The sequence below is a fragment of the Petaurus breviceps genome, unplaced genomic scaffold, assembly GCF_028583685.1.
Source record: "Petaurus breviceps papuanus isolate PSGF00001 unplaced genomic scaffold, PetGlider_PUasm1.0 243, whole genome shotgun sequence".
NCBI classification, from domain to species: domain Eukaryota; kingdom Metazoa; phylum Chordata; class Mammalia; order Diprotodontia; family Petauridae; genus Petaurus; species Petaurus breviceps.
In genome coordinates, this window is record NW_027185931.1 from 635,334 (window position 1) to 656,760 (window position 21,427).

The window sequence follows — 21,427 nt, forward strand, 5'->3', positions numbered from 1 at the left end:
ATAACAGACTATCATTAACCAATGCTGAAGTCACTGACTGTATACCTCAAATTGAAATCAATCCTTCTCTAGCTGAACTTCCAACTGAAGAAGAGGTTTGGAATGCCATCCAGCTCCTCTCCAGTGGCAAAGTGTCTGCTGATGATTCCATTTCAGTAGAGATCGACAAGGCCCAGGGTCCATTGCTCATGTAAAAGCTGACTGGAATCTTCCAGATGATATAACAAGACAGGTTATCCCCCAGAAGATCAAGAATGCCTTCATTGTCTGTTTCTATAAAAGAAAATAGGTTGTCCTTTGACAATCACAGGGATCTCTCCCTTAATCATTGTCAGCAAGATTTTTGCCAGAGTCCTCCTTAATAGGCTGATGCCTCACCTGGAAGATAGTCATCTACCTGAGAACCAGTGTGGTTTCAGAAAGGGCTGAGGAACAGTCAACATGGTGTTTGCTGCCTGACAACTCCAGGAAAAATGCCAGAAGCAGAACAGACACCTGGATGTAACACTTTTTGATCTGATCAAGGCCTTTGGTATTTTTTTTTAAAGCAATTGGGGTTAAGTAACTTGCTCAAGGTTACACGGCCAGTATATTTCTGGGTGTGGTGCTAAGTATCTGAGCCCGGATTCAATCCCAGGTCATCCCTCCCAGGTCATCCAGACTCTGGGGCCAGTGCTCTTACTCACTGTGCCACCTGGCTTCCCCAATGCCTTTGGTATTGTCAATCATGTGGGTTTGTGGGAGATCATGATGAAATTTGGTTACCTGGAAAAGTTCATTGGTATTGTACACCAGTTTCATGATGGCATGCTTGCAAGCATTTTGGATAATGGATGATGCTCTTAAGCTTCCCCAGTCACTAGTGGAGTGAAGCAGGGCTGTATGCTTGTTCCCATGTTTTTTAGCATGATGTTTTCAGTCATATTGTCATACATCTTCAACAAGGATGAAAATGGCATCAAGATCAGCTACCACATGTATAGTAAATTATTCATTTGAAAAGGCTGCAAGCCAAGAATTGGAGAGTTGGTGTGTGATTTTTTGTTTGCAAATGAGTGTGCACTTAGTGCATCCCCTGAGGCTACCCTTTAGCAGTCATTGCTTGGGTCCTGATTGGCTCAGACTGAATGTAAATAGCAATTGTTTCTGTTTTGCCCAGACAACCCGAAGGTCTTCCCCTCACAGATTTTTTTTTTAACTAAGCAAAAGAGGTCATTCTCTGCCTCATTTACCTGGCCTTAACCATTGAGTAGGTGTTGCCTCAGTTAAACTGAGACTTATTAAAGACCTAAGCTTAGTTCAAGGTCTCCCACTGCATCCAGGACCATCTCCAGTTAAGCTGCCCTCCAAGGAAGGTAGAGGTGAAAAAGTACATTCCAGACATGAAGGGCAGCCAGTGTTAAGGGACAGACTGCTGGATAAAGAATAGAATGAGTGAAAAATGGTTGGGGTCAAATGCTGCCTCAGAACCATACCCACAGAGAGACAGCTATATGACCATGGGCAAGTCACTGAACCTTTATTTCTTTCAGTTTCCTCATCAGTAAGGTAGGGATGATACAACTTCCCTCCATGCATCATTATGAGGATCAAATGAAATACTTGTAAAGTGCTTTACAAATTTTAAAGTGCTATACAAATACTTGCTTATTATCAGTAGGAGCAGAAATCACTTTGGCTGGACAGAGGAATGAATAATGTCCATTGAAGCTAAAGAGGTTAAGTTGGGGACACAGGGGTTTAGTGAGTAAGAGAGTTATATGGTCAGGTCTGGGATTAAGAAAAGTCATTTTGATAGCTGTGTGGGGGGTGATCTAGTGTAAGAAGAGTCATGAGATCAGACCATTTAGGAGGTTGTTGGTTGTAATAATCTTGGTGAGAGCTAATGAGGGCCTAAACTAAAGTGATAGCTGTTTGATTAAAGGGATGAGATACAAAAAACATTATGGAGGATGAAATTCCAAATTTCAGCAATTGAATGGATATGTGAATCGAGGGAAGGTAAGAAGTCAAAGAAAACAACAAATTATGAATCTAGGATATTGGAAGAAGAAATAGGGAAAGTTATGGCCTCAGAAAAATGCCTGTGAAGTGGGAAGTTTCAAGGAGGTTCCCAGAGCCTAAACCCCATCAGAAGTTAGTGATTTTTCATGGGAAAACTGTGATGATGGACCGGACCCAGTAGTGAACACCAGCCTGGAGGTAGAACCAGTTCCTATCAGCATCCCTGGAAACATTAACATGGAGACCAAGATGAATGTACCCCTTATTTCTCCAGTGAAGACAGTGGTAACTTTGGAGAAAGAAATGACTCCTGGGTCCTGGCTGCAAATTCCCTGTATTAAAAAGATTGGAAGCTGCACCTATCCTGGAAGAGGGTTTTGCTGATGTTTTCAAGGGTCCTAGGACTGTTCTGCAGACAGAGAATGAATTAATGAAGAGACTAGCAATGTATCTTCTGGCCTTGCTAAGCTTTGTCTCCCCAGGAACAAAGATTGCTGAGAACTTGCCTGTGTCAAGATGAAAAAAAGACCTCCATTTGGGTATTAAGTGCTATGCTTAAGTTTGTTGTTGAATCTACCCTGGGGTAGATTCAGTTGTGATCCAAGGGTGGGGAACTTTTGACCTTTTTGTGCTCTGTGATTGAACAAATGAATGTACTTTACTTATGATTGGAAACTAATCTCCATTTGAGAAGAGGGGCTTTGTGATGGGACTAAATGAATGTACAGCCTAGGGGTGGAGTAGTATTTAGAAGAGGGAGTTTGTGATTGATTAAATGAATGTAATGTCCTGGGGTGGGGTAGCACTTGATTAAATCACACTTAGTAAATGCTATATTTTGAATGATGTCATATTTTGATCTTCTCTGTTCTTAATTTTTCACTGAATAAAATGGAGAGCACCTATGCTGGTATTTTCAACGTTGGGAAGTTGCCTTTGCTTGGCATTACAACCTATAAAGATATATGTGAGACAAATGACACCTTCATTCCACCTGGGGAATCCTGCCCTGAGCCTCTCCATACCTATGGCCTGCCCTGTCACTGCCCCTTTAAAAAGGGTACCTATTCTCAGCTCAAGACCAGCTTCCAAATACCTCCTTTTGTGAAGCTGCCACCTTCTCTCAGCAGCAGCGACTACCGCGATGCAGGTCTGGGCTGTTTCAAGATCAATGTCTCTCTCGCGGAGAAATGAGAGACCACGATGCATGTCTCCATAGACTGGTCAGTGAAGCGGACTCTGACTTTGCTGTCTAGCCACCTACTCCAGCCTCAGCGGCGGATCTCTGCTTAGAACAAGAATCCAGTTCTACTCACTTGTTGGACCTCCCAGCTTCCTTCATTCCCAGGACAGCTACCTCTCTGTTCTTCCCACACAGCGCAGGCCTCTCCCTCTTCCCCAGGCCTATGGTCTATGAGCAGCTAAGCACAAGCAGTTCCCAGGCCTCTTCTCCTAAGGGGAAACCCATTCAAAGGACTGGCCTACTTTTTTAGTGTTGAGAAGCAAGCACCTTCATGATCAGTATTATTTCTCAGTTCAGCATAGGATCTTTTAAAGCAAATTAATTATTTTAAAATAATAATAGCTAACATTTACATACTTGGAAGACCTTTATATATATTTTCTGATTTTAATGATCCTCCCACTCAAGCTTCTCCACTCCCCCTCCCCAACCCCCTAGTGCCTCCCTCTTTTGGAGGGGCTTCTGATTGAATGAGTGGATTTATTCCTGTGCTTTCTGGAAAAGCAGCAGCCAATAGTAGATACACAAAATGGATCCACACACCCCTTTTGGAAGGAGTCCCCAGATAGCAACCCTGGCTCATCTTGAAAGTTACCTGAGCTGGTAATCCAGCCAGGAGGCCCTGGTAGCAGTGACTATCCACTTTTTCTAACCGGGGAGCCAGTGGCCTAAGTGTCAGGCACTAGGTTTTCTATATGGACCAAAGAGGTTGTCCTGAGGTGTATGTCATTCTTCTGAGAACATTTGCCAAAGCTCCTCAGCTATGACCCCCCTCATCCTACCATACCCCTCTTTAAGGGAAAGGGATGTGGATGAGGGGTGGAGTAGCTGGAGCCTGAGGTTCAGTCCTAGCCCACTTCTACACAGGGTACACAAGGGCCAGTGGGTGACCCCCAGGGGTTCACAGTAAACTAAAACTGGACTAAAAATAAATCTGTATTTACTCTTCTACAAAAAAAAAAAAAGAAATAGGTAAGAGGATTGATCTTGGAGGAAACATAATGACATATTTTAGATATATTCAGTTTGAGAGGTCTCTGGAACATAAGTTTCAAATACCCAACAAAAACTGGATATCCAAGACTGAAACTTAGGGAGGAGACTGAGGCCAGCTATATAAATTGGAGTCACATGCAAAAAGAAAAACTTATGAGACCTAATGAAGTCATCAGGCGGATGAGGTAGAGTTTGTCTGCGAGAGACATGAAGGATAATAACTGGGTGACTCAGGTTTAATGAAGGTACTCTTGTTTTTCTGAAGGGCGAGTGGGTTAGAGGGAGAGGAATGATATAACTAGAACACAGGACAAATAAAGTTAAGCAGAAGAGATGGCAAGGCAAAATTAGCTGAATACAATGGGAAGGAATGGATCAAGGGTACATAGGGAGGGATCGGCCTGGGCACAGAGAAGGCAATTTCTTTGTTAGATATGGAGGTACAGGAGAGAGCGGGGGATGAAGTCATGAAGGCCTGAAGTAGGAACATGATTGAACGAGTAAAGCATAATACAAATTCTTGCTGTGGAGCTGGAATTATAGGCCAACACAACTGGTTGGACATGGGGAACCCAGGGGAGAGTGATGAAGGAGAAGAAAGACTTGGAGATTACCTAGAGACTGAAAATGAAGATTGCCTGGGAGATGGGGCTACCATCAAAAGCACAATATTTATTTGCCTTCACCTTCCCCTCAGGCTATCTTCCTCTATCTCTTTCCCTTTCACAGCCAAACTCCAAGAAAAAGCTATCCACTCTTGTCTCCATTTTGGCACCACCCCCACCCCCCACTGCTCAACACCCGGCAACTCAACTTCAGTCCCCATCATTTAACTGAATTCTACTCCTAGATTTCCAGTTTCTTGCTAGATGATTCTAACTCAACGTCTCATAGGCAGCTAAAACTCAACACATCCCAAAATCACACTACCTCCCTCTGAAGACTTGATGGGCATATCATATGTCTTTAATAACAAGATATTACATTTCTATAATGTTCTTAAGTTTGCGAAGTATTTTACACATACAATATCAAGGGAATGGCAAAAAATATCAATGGCAGAAATATTAATTAAACCCAGATCCTCAAAGGGCTTGAGTGTTGACCACTTTCCAAGTTGCTGTTAAACCAGTTATAATCCCACCAACCTGTGTCAACTCACCTGTCTTTCACACTGAAAGCATGATATTCAGGAAGTTTCACACTCTGGCTGAAGGGATTCATTTTTATAATTTATTTATGAGAGTTTCTTTCGGACAATATATTGTCATTTACCACTTATTTTTCCTTCTCCAATAAAGAGTTCCTTTTAATAAGTAAATGTGGTCAAAGAAAAGATTTCAACATGTTGTCTGAAGTTTTCCATGCCTTTTTTTTTGCATCTCTATCCCATGACCCCTCAACTGAGAAGAAATGCTTCACCATCATTCACTGAAGGGCTTTCTGAGTGTACTACATTCTTTTGGTTCCTTTTCAGTATTACGTACACTTACTAAGGAGTTCTTGTAGAGGAAAGCCTTACTTTGTTGTTTTAATAAGGTTTCTTTCCAGTATGAATTCTATAATGTCGAGTAAGTGCTGTGCTCCAGGGAAACATCTTCCCACATTCATTACATCCATAAGGTTTTTCTCCTGTATGAATTCTTTGGTGTTGGGTAAGCGTTGTGCTCCAGCTAAAAGCCTTCCCACATTCATAACATTCATAAGGTTTCTCACCAGTATTAATTCTAAGATGACGATTAAGATCTGCCCTCAGGCAAAAGGCCTTTCCACATTCATTACATTCATGAGGTTTCTCTCCAGTATGAATTTTATGATGTTGAGTAAGTTGTGAGTTACGGCAAAAGGTCTTACCACATTCACTGCATTTATAAGGTTTCTCTCCAGTATGAATTTTATGGTGCTGATTAAGATCTGTCCTTTGACAGAATGCTTTCCCACACTGAAAACATTCAAAAGGTTTCTCTCCAGTGTGAATTCTATGATGTCGAATAAGTTCTGTTCTCTGACAGAAGGCCTTCCCACATTCAGTGCATTCATAAGGTTTCTTTCCAATATGAGTTCTCTGATGTCGAGTCAGTGTTGTGCTCTGAGGAAAGGCTTTCCCACAATCATTACATTTATAGGGTTTCTCTCCAGTATGAATTCTGTAGTGTTGTGTAAGATCTGTCTTTTGTCGAAAAGACTTACCACATTCATTGCACTCATAAGGTTTCTCCCCTGTATGAATTCTATAATGTTGACTAAGGTCTGCCTTCTGACAGAATGTCTTCCCACATTCACTACATTCCTAAGGTTTTACTCCTGTATGAGTTCTCTGGTGCTGAGAAAAGGTTAGTGCTCCATCGGAAGGCTTTCCCACATTCACTGCATTGATAAGGTTTCTCTCCTGTATGAATTTTCTGATGTTTTATAAGATATGAGTTTTGCCGAAAGGCCTTCCCACACTCAATGCATTCATAAATCTTTTTTCCTGTATGAGTTCTCTGGTGAGAAGTAAATTCAATGTTCTGAAGGAAAGACCTCCCACATTCATAAAGATTTTCTCCAGCATATATTCTATGTTCTTCAATACAATCAGAATCATAAATGATGGCTTTCTGATATTCATTATCTTTAGAATCCTTCTTTGAACAGATTATATTAAATTGTCTTATGTCTGAATATACTCCGAAGCTCCTTCCCTGGCTATTACTTTTGTAGAGATTCATTACCACAGATAATTCCTGTTGTGGAAAGAGGACTGCCTCTGGACTTGAGATTTTTCTATATTCATTGTATTCACAGTTTCTCATTTCATCAGGTTTTTCTTGGATTATTTTTATTTGTCTAGAATGTTTCTCCTCGTTGCTCTGTTCCTTCCTTATCTTGCCATAATACTCTTGGGCTTCCCCAAACTTGGAGATGCACAGATTATCCCATGAGAACATTTGCTGGGATAAGTCATCCATAGAAATGATCGTCTTTAAATCTGATACCTTGATCTGAGGCCTAGTGTCCCAATCTGAAAAAAAAAAAAAGAAAGAAAGAAGTGTAAATCCCCCTTTTCCTTGAATAAATGTTTTTCTCTATTCTTCACTCTCCTCAATAATATATAATATACTATAGTAAATTAATAAATTGTTTTCACTTGAATCAATAGCAAGTTTTATGTCTTCTAATTTTTTTTATTCGCCATACTTTTTCATATGACCCAATAATAATGTGTTTTTTTGTGGTCAAGTTCATAAATATTCAAAAGAGAAAAAAGACATTAATTAACTCAAAGGAAATAAGGCAGGGAAATAGATTCTCTGTTCAATTAATTTTGTGTTCTGCCTGAAGAGCTTTCCACAATCCTTATATTCTTTGAAAAATATAAATGGGGGGGGGGGGCGGGGAGGAGTGTGCATGTGTGTGTTTTAATAAGTTTTAAATAATAGAAGATTTCTCTGTCCAGAATAAAGTGAGGTTGAATAAGGTTTAGAGGAAAACTTCCATTCAACAGTTTTGTCCCCATAAGCTTTCTTTCCAACACCAAGTCTCTGACATCAAGTACTAGGTACTCTTAAGGGGAGTTCTTCTGAGATTAAATATTTGCATGTATTTTCCATCTATTATTTATTTTATCACTTCTAATATGGTGTGATTAGAGGAACTATCCAATTTCATTAAACTGACAGGCTACTCAGAGTGATTTATTCTTACACATCCTTAAGTCTGAAGAGAATTGGAAGCTTTTTCTCCATGTAGCATATTTATATAGCTTTATTCCTATAGATAGACATCTATTTTGTGGAAAAAGGATGAGCCTCACATAGATGCTTCTGTCATATCTGTTTCATTCACGGCCCCTCACCAATTTTGGAAATTTCCTTTGGATAGTTTTACTCATCTGAAATGGTTGTCATTGATTTGATCCCTTTCAGATATGGCATGACCTGGGCTCCCCTCAATGTGAAGACCTTGTGAGGCTTTCCAAGGAAGATGCCTCTATATAAATGTCCAAATCCAGAATGGTGTCCTTTGTTTCAGGCCCAGATTGTCAACTGAAATAAAAAATAAATCATAAGTTGGCTCCCCTGGCTATACCCTCAGGCCCTATGGCTCTCTTGCTTCCAAGACTACAGACCTTGGAGGGAAAAGCCACTGGGTGGGGATGCAGAGGAGGGTGATTCTACACAGGTATACATTGGCCTAAATGACCAAAGAGGTCCAAGAGGTCCCTTCCTGAAAAGATGCTGTGATAAGACAACTGCCTGCCTTTCTGAGCATAATAACTCTTTTCCTCAGACTGGAAGAATCTGTATATGAGTGGAAAGAAAAAAACAGTAAATGGACTGCGTGATGTTCTACGAAAGAAGCCTAGGTCAGGCACCCTCAGCTCTTCTCCACAGGTCTGGGGAGCTGGAAAAGAGATTTCTATGCCCATTTTAAATGGGCTGTGAGTTAAGTGACTAGCCGATGTATCATATACTCAAGTGCCTGGCCTTTCCTCACTCACCTGGAGAGCTGTTTCTTAGAACTACACATACTGGCATCCAAAGAACCTTTTCTGAAACTATGATGCCCAGTCATGGGAAATGGCAAAGTGAAGAGACAGAGAGTCATCTCAGCCCTTAGGAGCAAACTAGGCAGATCCAGGAAGTCTGGGGACCGTAGAAGAATATAAAGAAAAATCTCAAAGGTGATTGGTTTATTTTCCTGGGAAGATATGGGAATGGGACAAAGAATGGAAATGGTTTCAGAAAGACATTATTTCTTGACTTCAAGTATTTGTCATAAGATTTTAGAAATCTTCTCTGGCCTGAATGAACAGGGAGCTGTAGTGGGATAACACAGTAAAGCAGCTGGTTTCCAGCCATACAGAGCAAGAGCTCTTTGGCTGGAACCAGAAGCACAAACACTTTGTCTTTTAGCCTCATCATGATTAACAAATGCTTGGGTTTGAGGTTTTTTTACAGGTCAAAGCATCAGTGCTGAACATTAGACACAGCACTAGGAGAAGGAAGCAAACAAACTTTCATGGGAAGATGCCAAGAATCCATAGTAGCCTCCTTACCCAGGCTGACCAAGTTCCTGTAGTTCTCCAGCATCACCTCCCAGTACAGCTCCTTCTGGGAAGTGTCCAGGTAGCCCCACTCCTCCCAGGTGAAAACCACAGCCACATCCTTGAATGTCACTGATTCCTGAAACAAAGAAATGTTGTGCTTAGACAGGGACCATACTTCTGATGGACATGGGAAGGGAGGTGAAGGGGGCAGGAACGAGAAGGACTGATTCTTACTATAGTCTTACTATATTCAGGTTTCAGTGTTCAGAGCAAAATCTTCAGGTGTATTTACTACATGCCTGAGGCTATACCAGGCTCTGAATCATGAAACAAAAGAATAGTCATTGTCAAGAACATAAGCACTTAGGAAGTGTCTACCCTCTATCAGCTCTGTGCTGAGCCCTGGGGATTCAAAGATGGCAAAAGCAGTCCCTGCCCTCATGGAGCTCACAGTCTAGTGGGCGAAACAACATGTACCTGACTACTGACAGACAAGGTCTAGACAACACTTTCCTCACAACCACCTTGGAAAGATCAATATTCTTTATCCCTACTTCACAGATGGGCAAACAGAGGCTAAGAAAAGGCTGTGTGGACTGCTCAGGTTCATACAGACCCCATCTAAAGCTCTCTCCACCAGACCGTGATGCCTCCTTTCCAATAGCTCAGGCTCTTCTTTGGAAGTCTGCTAAAGTATGGGTTACATGCTAAGGATGCACACACACACAAAAAAAAAAAAAACAGTCCTGAATGGACCCTGGAAAAGGTCTCTTAGAGGAAGTGAACCTTCACCTCAATCTTAGGGGAAGCCATGTATTCTGAGAGGAAGAGGCTGGGATTAAGAGGATTCTTACTGGAGAAGGGTGATGGGGCAGGCAGTAAGTACAAAGTCCTGGAGACCAAAGATGGAACATCCTGATATCAAGCTGGATAGTAGAGTGTATGGAGAGGAGTAATATGTGAAAAGACTAGAAAGGGCCATTGTGTGAAGAGCTCTAAATGCCAAAGAGAGAATAAAATAAAATAATAATAATGGGCTTCAAAATTATTATCTCATTTAATCCTCACAACAATCCTGGGAATCAGGTGCTATTATTATCCCCATTTTAAAGATAAGGCATGTGAGGGAAACAGAGGTGAAATGACTTACCCACAGTCATATAGCCACTGAGTGTCTGAGGCTGGTTTTGAACTCAGGTCTTCCAGATTCCAGCCCAGCCTCTGCCCAGTGTGCCACCTGACTACTCTTAACATTAGCCTTTGGCTTTAGATACCTTGGAAGATGTCTTCACTGGATCATTCTCTCTAGGTTTTCTGGACTCCCTTCTCCCCTGGTTCTCCTATTCCTCTGACCACTCCTCTCCTCCGCCGGATCCTCCTCCAGATCATGACCTCTAACAGTAGATCATCTGTCCTGGGTCCTTTGCTCTTTTCCGTCTATCCTACTTTGCTGGGTGACCTCATCAGCTCTCATGGATTTAATGACCATCTGTATGTCCAACTTCCTCTCAAACATAAGGAACCGGATGTCTAGTAGACATCTTAAACTCAATATGGCCCAAACTGCCTATCTTCCTCCTTAAACCCACTCCTCATCCTACCTTCCCAATTACTGTCCAGGGCAACATCCCACTCCCAGTATCTCAAGACCACACCCTAAGAGTCATCCTCTCTGCCACCTCTTCCCTCCCCTTACCCCCCAATATCTACCAAGGTGCCAAGGCCTGCTGACTTTACCTTTACAGCATCAGTCAAGTTTGTCCCTTTCCTTCCTCTGACACTGCCCCCAGCCTCATCACCTCACCCCAGGCCTACTCCAGCAGCTACTGGTGGATCTGCCTCTTTCAAGTCTTCCCCCACTGCAATCTACAGTTCATCCAGTCAGTAAAGAGTTTTCCTAAAGGACAAGTCTGATCACATCATCCCCTACTCAGTGGCTTGCTAGGGCCTCCAGGAACAAACACAACATGCGCTTTGGCATTCAAAGCTCCTCCTAACACAGCCCCCTTCGGTTCTGCCTCCCACCCTTCTTCCTGGCCCGGTATCATCTGATCCGGCGGCACTGGCCCCTCCAGGTCCGTTCTGGCTGGCCCCCCAGTCTGGGAAGTTCTTCCTCCACTCCCATCACTGAGCTGCGGACTTCCTCCAGACCTACAGAAGCCTTCCCCCTTTCCCAGGGAACCATCTCCTACTGACCCGGGGCACAGCCAGCTCCTAGATGTCACGTGGGTCTGCCCACGGCTTGGCAGGCCCCTTTGTGCACCCCAGGCCTTGGCACGGGGCCGGGCACACAGCGGGCCCTTCACACGTGCTTACTGACCAGCCGGGCTGCTGGCGTGGCTGGGCAGCGGCAAGGGCAGAGCGATCGCGGCCCCGCTCCCCCCTGGGGCCGAGCCCCGAGGCCCGGAAGGTTCCGGGCGGGCCTCAGTTTCCCCTCTGCGCAGCGTCACGGCCGTGCCGACGGTCCAAGGGCGCCGACCGCGCTGGCAAAGCCAGGCCCAGCCCCAGGGGAGGGAGGGCACGGCCCCCGGGCCGGGCAGGTCGGGCAGGTCAGGAGGCCTTAATCCCTCGGCTGCGCCCCCCTAAGTCACGGGGGAGGGGAGAGCGCGCTGATTCCCCTCCCCCAATTCCTGGTGCCCGGGACAAAGGGGCGTGGCCCGGACACGCGCCCCTCCCCCTCCCCCAGGCCACAGAGACTGAGGAGGCCCCAGCGGAGCTCGTGCGGAGCCCGGGCAGGGCACGGAGTCAGGTGGCACGCCGGCCGCTCCGCCCGGCCTCACCTCCAGCGTGCACAGTCCGGCTCCGGCTCCGGCCCGGGACGCCGGAACTACCTGAGTACGCCCGAGGCGGAGGAAGGGCAGAGAAGCCAAGACAGCGGCCCAGCGACGGGAGCAAAGCCTTCTGGGAAGGGGGAGGGGCGAAAGGGGCGGTGCCGACATGGGCGGAGGCAGGGGCGGGTTCTGGGAGGAGCCTAGGCGAGGGGGTGGCACCGAAACCCCAGGGAACCCATAAGAGGGGGGCGGGGCCTGGGCGAGGGTGGAGTCTGGAAGGGGCGGGGCCGGGGAGGGGCGGGGCCAGGGGAGCAAGAGACCTGCTGACTCTCCCATGAGTTGGTCGAACCCTCTGCTGGGGAGGCCTGAGGTCCAGGCAGACCAGGTGATCCTGGTGACCCCTTCCAAGTCCAGCTGAGGTCTTCGTGTCTGTGGCTCCAGGCACGTGCTCTGGGCAGACGGCACCCTGGGTGTGGCAGCTAAGCCTGCTCCAGCTTCTTCCTGGGGCCAGGCACGTGTGGGGTGCAGTGGGGTGCCAGGTAGGAGGACGGCCTGGGCCCCTGCCCCCTTCACCTCCCGCCTTCCTGCCCCCCCCCAACTCCCTGTGCCCACAAGGATGCTTTTGGGCCCTCACACTCCTGCCATCTGGCTGCCGGCTTCCTTCATATGTTCCTGCCCCCCTACATTTCTTGGGTGTTCCCCCAGCTTCTCCCCTCCCCCTCACACGACCAGGCATTTGGGGGGGCCACTGTCTGGGCTTTTCTGCCTCCTTGGCAACTCTGGCCCCTAGAATGGAGTGAGGCATACAGTAGACACTACATAAATGCACGCAGAGTTGACCCAAGTCCTGGACACAGACCAGCTGTCCCTGGTGGGGACACTAGGGTGTTTCAGAGGCAGGGCTGGGGGCTGGGAAGGGGAAGGGCCCCCCCTCATGGCTCCCTCTTCCCTTCCAGCTCAGCCTGGGGGGACCCCTGGGGCCTGAGCTTAGAGCAGAGAGCAGAATGGGCCCACCGAGGTAAGCAGCCTGGTGGTGTTCCCTGACATGGTGTCTGGGGTCACACGGGGTAAATGGGTCCTTCCTCCTGTGCTCTCTGTCATCAAGGCACCTGGAGCCAAGCAGCTTTCCAATCCCCAGGTCCCAGTGCCTGGAATCCAGTAGGCACTTCATAAATGCTGGTTTACCCAGCTACTGGGGGAGGTCTTCAAAGTGGGATCTCCTGGGAGACTGTCTCTCGTGCTGAAGTGGACAACCGAGAAACAGGACAGCAAAGCCAATAATAATTTGATAGGAGTGTTTATTAACCTGCCAGTGACAGCCTCCCCAGTAGGGAAGACAGCACTGAGTCTTCTGAAAGGTACACTTTTATAGAATAAGGTGTAGCTAACAACAAAATGTGGTTCCAAGGGGGTGTAATGCTGTTTCTAGTGAAGCCTTGATTACCTAGCAAAGCCCTGGATACAAACATAAACAGACCTGACTCTGGGGCATGTTTCTAGCAACACAGGTCAAACGTTCCTTCACTATTTTGGCCTATTAGGTGGTTTCCAGGGACCCTGGTGGGGGCCCCTTCTGGCAGGTTTAGGGGGCTTTGGTGTATAATTTCTGAGCACTTCAGTGCTCCCAGTGGTAACTGCTAACTTTCCCCCAGATGTCCCCATCCAGTGGCCTGTCCTCAGGTCTCACCCTCCTTCCCTCTTGGTCCCCTCCTGCTGCCTGCCTGGCCCCTGCTCCCTTCTCTGTCTCCATGGCATGCCTCTGTCTGAGAGGCCTGTCCAGGGCCCTGGCCTGGCCCTCCTCTCCTCTCTCCAGGCTCTCACTGGGGGGTCTCCTCCTGGGCCATGGGTTTCACTCCTGAATCTACAACAAATAAGTAAAACGTTTTAAGTAGGATGTCCCAAAGACATCCCCATCTCACCATCTCCCAGGATAACTCAGGATCTGCCCCCAAGCCCTCCCTCTTTCTGAGCCTGGCTGTTCTGTGGAGGCTCCCACCATCCTCCAAGTCACCCAGGCTGGCAGCATCATTGTTCTCTTTTAATTCTGCCTCTCTCGGCCAGGGACTCCCTTTTCCTTCCAGGATTGCTACCCTTGCTTTTTTGTTTTTATGTTTTTTTACTTTAGCTGAAGCATAATAAATTCTGCTCCAGCCTTTTACCTTTTACTCTGTGTGTGTCTCTTTGCTCCAAATGTGTTTCTTGTAAACAACATATTGTAAGATGCTGGTTTTTAATCCACTCTGCTCCCCACTTCTGTTTTATGGGATAGTTCACCCTATTCACATTCACAGTTATGAATACCAGTTTTTGCACCAGTTACCCCTAAACTTTCATTTATTGCTAATGTATTTTTGCTATGTAAGGGACATGAAAGATCTTGGGGCCAAATGTAATGGGAATGGAAATTTTAAAATCTTCCCTGCCCCTTAATAGACCTGGGGGGTGGGGGGCAGGGGGAATTTGCTTTGAAAGTAAAATTCCCTTAAGGGGCAGAGAAGATCTTCAAATTTCCATTCTCATTACATTTGGCCCCAAGATCTTTCATGTCCCTAACATAAAAATATCTTAACAATAAATGAGAGTTTAGGGATAACTGGTGCAAAAACTGGTGTCAATAGAAATTTGCAATATAACAAGGATCACAGAAAAACTTTGCACATAAAACAACAGCTTAGGGTGGGGGCTTGGGCACAAGTGCCCCATTCTTCCCCCCCTCAGACAAACGGGGCTCAAAATCTTGGGGTAAGGGGCAAAGGTCTCTTCTCCAAAGCTACTTTCCAATAACCGTTATGGCCCGAACTTACTGTCCCATCAGTAAACCATGCATATTTCTTTTGTTCTTCAGTTAACCCATCATATATATACCTCATTCCATTTTACCAATGTCTGTACCAACTATTACTTTGGTTCAGGGGCTGTATCATTTCCCTCAGTATCTGTGTTTGCTATAGATTCATGTAGAGCAGAAACTTCATTTTTGTCTGTGTTAGATCTATTTGGAATGCACAATTTCCATTTAATTATGCTAACCTCTTGTGCGTGTCAAATTCTGTGAGAATCTGGGGTACTCATTACCCATGTCATTATCAGGATTCCAGACTTAATATCACTTCATGGCCCAGAGTCACTTGTTCAGTCTCTATACCTATATGCCGCTAACAACTGCTTTCCAAAAGGGGTATATTCAACTCCTGATAAAGGGAGTTTCCTAGACCAAAATCCTAAGGATACATTTTGGCTTTGTTGTTTTTGCCATAAACTCTAGTTTGCATATTCATCTTGTACAGTCACTTGTAATTCCACCAGGCCATTTTGTATAGGTTATAAATCTATTGGCCATAAATTGTACAGCAACTTTGGCTTCTTCAAAAGCTTTACTCTGCTTAAGTCCCCAATCAAATTCATATTTTTTTTCCTAGTAACTTTATATAAGGGTTTCAAAATCTGTCCCAAATGTGGAATGTGATGTCACCAATATCCAAATAATCCTAGTTGGTAGGAATAAGAATTCTTATTGGTGGGGATAAGAAAATCCTGAATATTTTGTCAGGCATGTGGGAGAATCACTTACAGCCCTTTATTCCATTGTATACCCCAGAATTTTACAGTTTGAGCTGGCCTTTGAATCTTTGCAGAGTTAATTTCCTACCCTTTGCTTTTCATATGTGTAATGGGATGGGAATTTGAAGATCTTCCCTGCCTCTTAATAGACCTGGGGGGGAGTTTGAAGCTTCCCTACTGTGAAGATAAACTCTGCCCCCGATAGGCTAAATGTGGTCACGTGGAGCCTATGGTGGGAGGAGTGTGCTTAGGAGACAGAGCCCACAGGAAGCTGGTAGAGAGCTAGCCAGACAGTTGGAGACAGAGTAGCTTAGGCAAGGAGATAGTTTTGTGAGTAAATACTGATCTTGTATTGATTTGTGGGAAGGCTAAAGGATGGCATGGCTCTCAGCATTATGGCTTCTGAATATCTTTGGTACTATGATGGAATCAGCTTACTGATTTTGGGATTCATTTTTCTGGTGTCTAAATAAATCCTTCACCTTTATCCTCTACCTGGAGAGTTGAGCATATTTTGTGATCAAACGTAATACCATACTTATAGTCACGGTCTTTATCATGATCGTGGGTGCTGTAAATATTGCATTGGCACCACAATATGCTCAGTTAAAAGCATCAAACACTTCTCCACTTCTTTTACATGTTTTCCCTTGTAAGGGTTATGGGATTTAAAGATCTTCCATGCCCCATTGGACTTGCTCACATAGCAGGAAGGGGCAGAGCAAGAGGAAGCGGAAGCCAAACTAGAGTTCCTGCGGTGGCTGGCAGTGGTGGCGACGGCGGCAGCAGCAGAAGAGGCAGAGGCAGCGCGAAGTTCTTTTTGAGTTAGCCAGAATTTCTGCTAAGGACTCCTGCTGAGGACTGCCAGGGGCCGGAGATGCTGGGAGCGCGCTTCCCAGATGCTGGGTGGTTGCTGTGCGTGGGGAGAGGAGGACCTTTGCCTGAGGTAGCCTGTTCTGTTTTAAAGGCTTGAAAATGTGGGTGCTTTCTACTTTATCTACCTGTGCCAATGTCATAACTACTCTGATGGCTTTCACTTTCTGGTTTTGGGACTCAGTCTTTTGGTATCTTAATAAATTTTCTAGCTTATTCCCCCATATGGCAAGCATGATGTATTTTGTGATGGATAATTATATCAGCATATCTGTAATCTCCATAGGCATTGTGAATATGGCATTGCTGATACATCCCTGTATCATAATATCATCTATGTAGTGGGTAAACTATACACCAGGTAGCTCTAATTCATCCAAATCTTTAGCCACAATCCTATGACAGTGGGCATATGTTGATATCCTTGTGGCAAGTGGGTAAAAGTCTGTCCTGCCAAGTGAAAACAAACTGGTTCCATTATTTAGAATCTATTGGGATACTAAAGGAAGCATTGGCTAAATCAATAACTGCATACTAAGTCCCATCATATTTCTGGATCCTTTCTGTTAATGTAATGGTATCTAGAACAGCAGCATACAAGGGGGGGAGTCAACTTATTCAATTGTCTATGATCCACTGTCATTCTCCACATCCCATCTGACTTTCGTACTGACCAGATAGGATTATTCCATAGGGACTAACACTCCTGCCTCAACATATTCCTTTATAGTATTGGTAATTTCATCTTGCTCACCTGGCATACAATATTGCTTTAATTACTTCAGAAGGTTCAGGTAAAGGGGCAGCTAGGTGGCATAGTGAATAGAGCACCGGCCCAGGAGTCAGGAGGTCCTGAGTTCAAATCTGGCCTCAGACACTTAGCACTTACTAGCTGCGTGACCTTGGGCAAGTCACTTAACCCCAAATTACCCTGCTCCCCCCCAAAAAAAAAAAACTGTTCAGGAAAAGTGATTGGGTTCACTGTTATTTTTCCCACTAAAACTCTACTAATTACTCTCTTCCTTACTGTAAATTGGCATCCCCCCTCAGGTAAATTTAACATCATGCCTCTCAATGTCTCTATTCCAATGATGTATTCAGGAATTTGTACAGTTAACTTAGTATATTCTATCATAGTTAATTTTCCAATTTTCATCATTAGTTTGACTTGTCTGGCTGATATTTCAGCCCCTCCCAGTCCTGTGATGGTAATAGGGAGTTCCATGTTTGAATTTTTCGGGGTTCCCATATATAAGGAAGGCCTCCACCCCAATATCTATTAATACTCTAGTTACAGTATTTGATCCATTTTTCTAATATATGGTCAAATAAATATGGGGTTTGTAATGCCATGTGTTATTTCTTTAATCTGAGGTGGGGCTTGGTCAATTTCCTATTCTCCTTGAAGGTATGATGAACTTGGATAGAAGGATTCAGGAGGATCTGTAGGGGCAGTTCTTCCCTATTCCATCTAATATTAAGCCCCTTTTCTCAGTACATTTTATATATTTCATTAATTGCAATACCATCTATTCTTCCAAAAACTAACCCGACTCTCAACAGAAAAGGAAACAATTTTTTTTTCTTGTCAATCTATTCTGACTGAATCCTCTAGCTTTTTACTCTTCTCTCTCAAGGAAATTTATCTTTTCCCATTCTCCTAGGTCACTTAGCTGCAAAATCTTATCCAGCATCTCCAAAAAAGGGTTCCCTATTTCACCAATTAGTAGAGTCAGAAGTAAGCGCTTATAAGCAGAAGTCATTTTCACTATATTTCTATGAGAAGCTGCTAAGGGGATATTGTGATGCACATTTGCATCTCCAACCATAATTGCTGTCTTCATTACCTCCTCCTTTAACTTTCTCATACAGTCTCTAAGCTAATACCACGGTTTCTCTCCACTAGGCCACATAGAATCAGTGGGATATGTTTTATTACATCCATTTGCTGCTAAAGCTAACACACTGGTCATATTGTTACTTCCTAGCATATTATGATCCCTAAAAGCTTGCTGTACAAAAGGATCCTAACTAATACCTATATATTTCAAGCAATCCAAGCTATCTACCCATATTTCTCTGGTCCCTTCATCACTGATTCTCACCATCCAAGACACTAACTTTTCTCCCATCCTTTGGGTGAATCAACTTCATATATCAGTAATCTCCTGCTGAGTGAAGTCCTCAATGATCTCCCTTAACTCTGTTTGGTCCCCATGGTTCTCCCGCTTTCTTCTTAGTATGGGACAAACTTCTGCCTGAGAAGCCTCAACTAATGTTGTTTCATTTTCCTCCCACACATTCTGGCAGTCTTCACTGTGGCAACTAGGCTCAGCCTCAGCTACATGCACATTCCTTTTAATTGTTTTTTGCTTCTTTTTGAGAGTTAAACTTACAGCACTTTTCTTTTCTACCACCTGAGACACCCCCCCCCCCCAGTTTGCTCTTCTAAAGAGCTCAAACTCTGTAACAGATAAAGTTTCTCATGCAAATCAGCTAAGTCCATTCCCATCTGAGTTTTCTCTTCCAGCAGCCTATCTCTGCTTTTACATATAATTTGGTAACCTGTTAGTAAAACCCAGCCTCTTCTACATACTCCTTCCAGTTCTTTCCCTGGTTTTACTGGTATTTTTTGCAAATTTCTTTCTAAATCTCTAGGTTCTCCATTATGTAGGTTCCTAGTTTTCACAGAGTCCTGTACCTTTAGCCCATTCCTTTGATAGGGAGGAATAAGGTAAATCCTACCATCATGGAATATCCATTTCTTCTTCTAAAGCCCTTCTGCCTCTAAGGATTAAATATCTGTAAAGTCCTTAGCACCATGGGGTCCAAAACTGTCTGATCTACAAGACAATGAGGCAGAGCTCTGAGCCAATAGCATTTTATTAAAGGATCCATGGGCCCCTCTGATGACATGGACCTCAGATCTTCCTCACAATCTGAAGTGTTCCCTGCCTCCAGGCCTTACTTTTATAGTGCCCAATAACTGAATGATACAGAAAAGGCAATGTAAAATACAGAACCTTGTTGGTTGAGGGACCTATATCTTTATCATCCAGGAAGAGCTTTAGTTCATACCTACAATGACTGGTATAATATGCCCAAATATGGGCAGAGCTGACATCCACTGATTGGTCCCATATTGTGTAAGCTGCTCAAGTGCTCATAGTACCTGCTAGCCAAGTGCTATAGGCCTATTACCCCAACAAAGAGACAGCAAGGGTAGAGGGGCAATCAAAAATAGCTAGGGGACTTTCTATGTCATTGAATTACTTCCTTCACACTGGTCTTGGTCATTTACTCATCAGGCCAAAAAAGGGTAGATATTCTCTAGTTACCTTCCTGTGGTTAAGCAAGTGCTAGACTTACTAACTATATATCAACAGACAAGCACAACAGCAAAAATCGCTACCTCCATGGAGTCAAACTCAACTGAATAATATTAATTGAAATAAACCAAAGGTCTAAATAAAATTGGACTCTAAATTAATGATTTCCCACATTAAATGTTCCATGTCCCACCTATTCTCCATGCTTACTCGCCTCCCTTCTGGGACTCCCCAGGTTCTGTCAAGAAGTGTTGGGGAAAGGGACAAAACCAACCTACCTTTTGATGATCCTTCAATAAATTTGATAAGCACATCTGTGCCTTTAATAACAAATGATTACATATCTATGGTACTTTAAAATTTACAAAGTGTTATATATATATTATCTCAAGACACTGATAAAAAAATATTCAGTGGAATAGGGCTTAGCACAAATCCCTAAGGCACTTGAGTGCTGACCACTTTACAGGTTGCAATTAAATCATTCATAACTAATCAAACACTAAACTCTCCTAATTTCACCTTCTTTACTACATTATTGTCTCCACTATATCTTTCACATTCCGAGCATAATGATATTTAGGAAGTTCTGCACTCTGACTGAAAGACTAAAGTTTTTCTTTTTTTGATGATCTCTTTACTTTTTGGACACACTGCTGTCACTCACTACTGACTCTCCCTTTCCCAATAAAGAAATCCCTTATAACAAATATTATCAAGGAAAATAAGAGAACACATTGGTTACTTGTGAAAATGTATGCTTCATTTGCATCTCTAGTCAATGACCCTTCTCCTGAAGTGAAATGAATCACCACCATTAAATGAAGGACTTTCCACATGCACTATATTTTTATCGTTTCTGTCCAATAGTTAGCAAATTTGTCAAAGAGGCTCTTCCAGAAAAAAGTATGGCTTCCATAAGTTTATTAGTGAAGTTTTTCTCCATCATAAATTCTATAAGGTCAAGTAAATGCTGTAATCTGGGGGAATGCCTTCCCATATTCATTACATTTCTAAGATTTCTCTCTAGCATGTACTTTTTTATGTGATGAAAGACCTGCTTTCTGGTGGAAAGTCTTTCCACATTCATTGCACTCACAGGATTTCTCTCTAGTATGAGTTCTTTGATGTCTAGTCAGTGTTGTGCTCCTGGGAAAGGCTTTCCCACAATCACTGCATTTAAAAGGTTTTTCTCCAGTATGAATGCTGTAGTGTTGTGTAAGAGCTGACTTTTGAGAGAATGCCTTCCTACATACACTGCATTCATGAGATTTTATTCCTGTATGAGTTCTCCGGTGCTTAGAAAGGTTAGAGCTTGATCGGAATGTTTTCCCACATTCATTGCATTCATAGGGTTTTTCTCCAGTATGAATTCTCTGGTGTCTAGTCAGTGTTGTGCTCCAGAAAAAAGCTTTCCCACAATCACTGCATTTAAAAGCTTTCTCTCCAGTATGAATTCTGCAGTGTTGTGTAAGATCTGACTTCTGGCGAAAGATCTTTCCACATTCAGTGCATTCATATGGTTTCTCTCCAGTATGAATACTACTGTGTTTCCTAAGACTAGACTCCCGAGAGAATGCTTTTCCACATACACTGCATTCATAAGGTTTCTCTCCAC

General features: G+C 43.9%; 3 protein-coding genes and 2 pseudogenes across 3 annotated transcripts in view; 3 read left to right on the forward strand and 2 right to left on the reverse strand.

The window, feature by feature from the left end:
• The window catches only part of LOC138167634 (zinc finger protein 184-like), a 103,409-nt gene that overhangs the window by 46,106 nt on the left and 35,876 nt on the right, over nt 1-21,427 (forward strand). The gene's annotated exons all lie outside the window — the stretch shown is intronic.
• LOC138167639 (zinc finger protein 184-like) overlaps nt 1-21,427 on the forward strand; it is an 89,582-nt pseudogene that overhangs the window by 9,825 nt on the left and 58,330 nt on the right.
• On the forward strand, nt 2,131-4,216 carry LOC138167642 (ganglioside GM2 activator pseudogene; annotated as a pseudogene).
• Nucleotides 5,457-13,093, reverse strand: LOC138167643 (zinc finger protein ZFP2-like). Its single transcript, XM_069096578.1, is given in 5 exon segments — nt 5,457-6,567; nt 6,569-7,247; nt 9,285-9,411; nt 12,056-12,547; nt 13,061-13,093. Coding segments are annotated over 5 exon segments (2,124 nt in total). The 3' UTR covers nt 5,457-5,774.
• Nucleotides 13,864-21,427, reverse strand: part of LOC138167644 (zinc finger protein 420-like) — a 15,543-nt gene continuing 7,979 nt past the window's right edge. The window contains exons 6-7 of the mRNA XM_069096579.1: nt 20,867-21,388; nt 13,864-13,907 (exon numbers count right to left, since the gene is read on the reverse strand). Coding sequence (XP_068952680.1) covers nt 13,864-13,907; nt 20,867-21,388 — 566 coding nt within the window. The remainder of the gene's footprint in view (nt 13,908-20,866; nt 21,389-21,427) is intronic.